Below are 2344 nucleotides of genomic sequence, written 5' to 3'. Positions count from 1 at the left end.
GGCGGGAAGGCGCCAGTGGCTTCCTTGGCTGTTGCAGCACGGCCACTTCTGGCCTGGAGCATCAGCAGCCACCTGGGTGCTGCTCTTGGGTGTCATTGCACCCTGAAGCTGGGCTTGTTCGGGGATCTCGCTGTTTTCAGGAGGAAGCATCGCCCGCTGCCTGGGATGAGCAGGAATTTGGGAGGTGCAGATCACCTCGATTCACTTTGTCCTTTCATAGCTCTATTCCCAATCCATAAAGCAGGGATGTGCTGCCCAGATTCGGGAAGATGCTGTGTCCCGATGTGCGGTCTGGTAAGGGCTGAGCTCTGGGGATGCACGGGGCTCGGGAGCCTGGATGGATTGGCACGGCCTGGGAACGCTGTGGGTGACACCAAAGTGATGCTGTGGGACCAGATCACCTTCCCGTGTTGCTGGCCTGGCAGCGGTCCAGAGGGATGCTGAAACCGCGGAGGTGTGCTGCCATCCCGCCGGGAACGGAGGGGAGAAGCTCTTGCTGCATCTGCAGCCGTGGGTGCGCTGGGCGAAGCATCACCCGCCCGGACTCCCCAGCGAAGGGTGCTGGAGGGGGATGCTCTCCCCGGGACGAGGACGTGGGGGCTGAACACAGCTAATCCGGAGCACCCGGAGAAGGAGCACGGGGGGACCCTGGTGACCTCTTGGCTTTGCACAGGGTCTGCGTGGGGAAACACTTCTCCCGGCTGGAGAGATGCTCTGTGCCTCTCTGCTGAGCCTTGCCCTCTTCCTGAGCACCCGAAATCTTAAATGCACCTTCCCGATCCCCTCCGCAGGTGCGGGCGGTGTGGCCTGGCGGCCGCTCATCACCATTCCCCGTACAAGACCCCCGGACAGCCCAGCCTCTTTGCTGAGCACGCCGCTTCCCAGCTTTTAAGAAAGCACTGGAGAAATTGCTCGTGTTATTCCAGTCGCTGCTCTAAGCAGAGATGTCAGGGCTGTCGGGAGCCGTGTTCGTCTTCGGGGCTGCGGTTTGCTCCACATGGGTGCCGAGGCTGCTGGGGGGGTGCCGGGCACCCGGGCAGACCGGGAGACATTGGGTCCGTGCGAGACGGAGCTGAGCTGTGCAGAAATAAAATCAGGAAGGCTGTTTGAAAGTGCCAAGACCGGCTCTGGCGGTGGCTACGAGACGGAGCTGGCCTCGGGTCGTGCTTGCCTCTGATTTGGATGCAAAAAAAATGGACTTCAGACCAGGAGTTTGAAAATGCCCAAGGATAATTCTCCCCCCTCTCCGCCTTTTTTCTTCTCCCTCCTCGTGAGCAGCATAATTTCTGGATGGAAACCAGGCTTCTTCCTGCATAGAAATGGGATTTGCAGTGGAAAGCATTAATGTGCAGCAGGGAGCGCATTAAATAGTGTTTTCTGGATGAATTTTTGCACAAACATGACGGAGTCTGGGAAAACTTGCAGCATCTGAGTTCCTCCCTCCTGTTTGATAGGCACTGTGACTTTTTTGCCTCCCCTCTGGATTATTCAAAGGCCAGAAGAGACCTTTAGCAACCTCCAGTCTGACTTCAGGCAAACTCAGCTGGAAAATTTCTCTCGGGGTCCGGCACAGAGCAGACGCACAGGGGCTCATGTCCCGGTGCTGCATCCCTCGGGGCTGGAGGCATCGCTCACGCCGATGGCCCCGCCATCGCTCCTCGTCCTGGTCCGGTTTGTCCCTCACCTGCTCCAGATCATTTTCTTCCTCCCCGGCTCTGCCCTCGCCCTTTGTAGCCTGCCCTGAAGGGCCGGGGCCGGGGGAGCTCCTGCAGCTTGGTTTTATTTTTATTTAAGAGCTTCCCCCATAAACGCACCCTTGCTGGGAGCCTTCCTCCACCCCGGCGCTGCCTTTACCGTTCCCAGGGCTGCTGGGTGCCGGTGCCACGGGGCAGCGGGCACCTTTCTCTCGGGCAAGTCGGGATGCTTCCCCGCGGCCCTCCTCTTCCTCGGCTCGCGTGGGGCGATGCCCTTTGTGGTCTATCCGAGAGGAAGAGCCCTCCTCTTCCTCGGGTGCCCGAGGCTCTGGTAGGCGGGTGCCTCAATGGGGACACCTGTGAGCGCAGGACCGTGTTCAGGCTGTCTGCGCGCGTGAGGGATGGAGGTGATTTTGCACGTGCGTGGCGTGTGCCCCGGGTGGGTTTGGGGCTCTGCCGCTGGTGGGATGCTCTAGCAGAAAGGCTGGATGAGGTGCACACCGCGGGTGCGTGTCCCTGCTGCGTGCGTTGCTGATGGGGTAAAAAAAAAAAGAATTGTGTGAGCCGGGCGCTGGGCACGTGGGCAGAGACTTCAACCTGAGTTGGGATTTACGGGGAGATGCCGGAGGAGCCTTTGCAAAATGCTGGTG

General features: G+C 59.8%; 1 protein-coding gene across 1 annotated transcript in view; it reads left to right on the top strand.

Moving 5' to 3' along the window:
- The first annotated feature begins 269 nt into the window (after positions 1–269).
- FOXP4 (forkhead box P4) overlaps positions 270–2344 on the top strand; it is a 50303-nt gene continuing 48228 nt past the window's right edge. Inside the window, exons 1-2 of the mRNA XM_009327458.1 lie at positions 270–294; positions 792–833. Of these exons, the coding sequence (XP_009325733.1) occupies positions 270–294; positions 792–833 (67 nt within the window). The remainder of the gene's footprint in view (positions 295–791; positions 834–2344) is intronic.

Source organism: Pygoscelis adeliae, unplaced genomic scaffold, assembly GCF_000699105.1.
Source record: "Pygoscelis adeliae isolate BGI_AS28 unplaced genomic scaffold, ASM69910v1 Scaffold197, whole genome shotgun sequence".
NCBI lineage: Eukaryota > Metazoa > Chordata > Aves > Sphenisciformes > Spheniscidae > Pygoscelis > Pygoscelis adeliae.
Note: the sequence above shows the minus strand (reverse complement) of the source record. Positions and strands in the feature narration are given on the sequence as shown.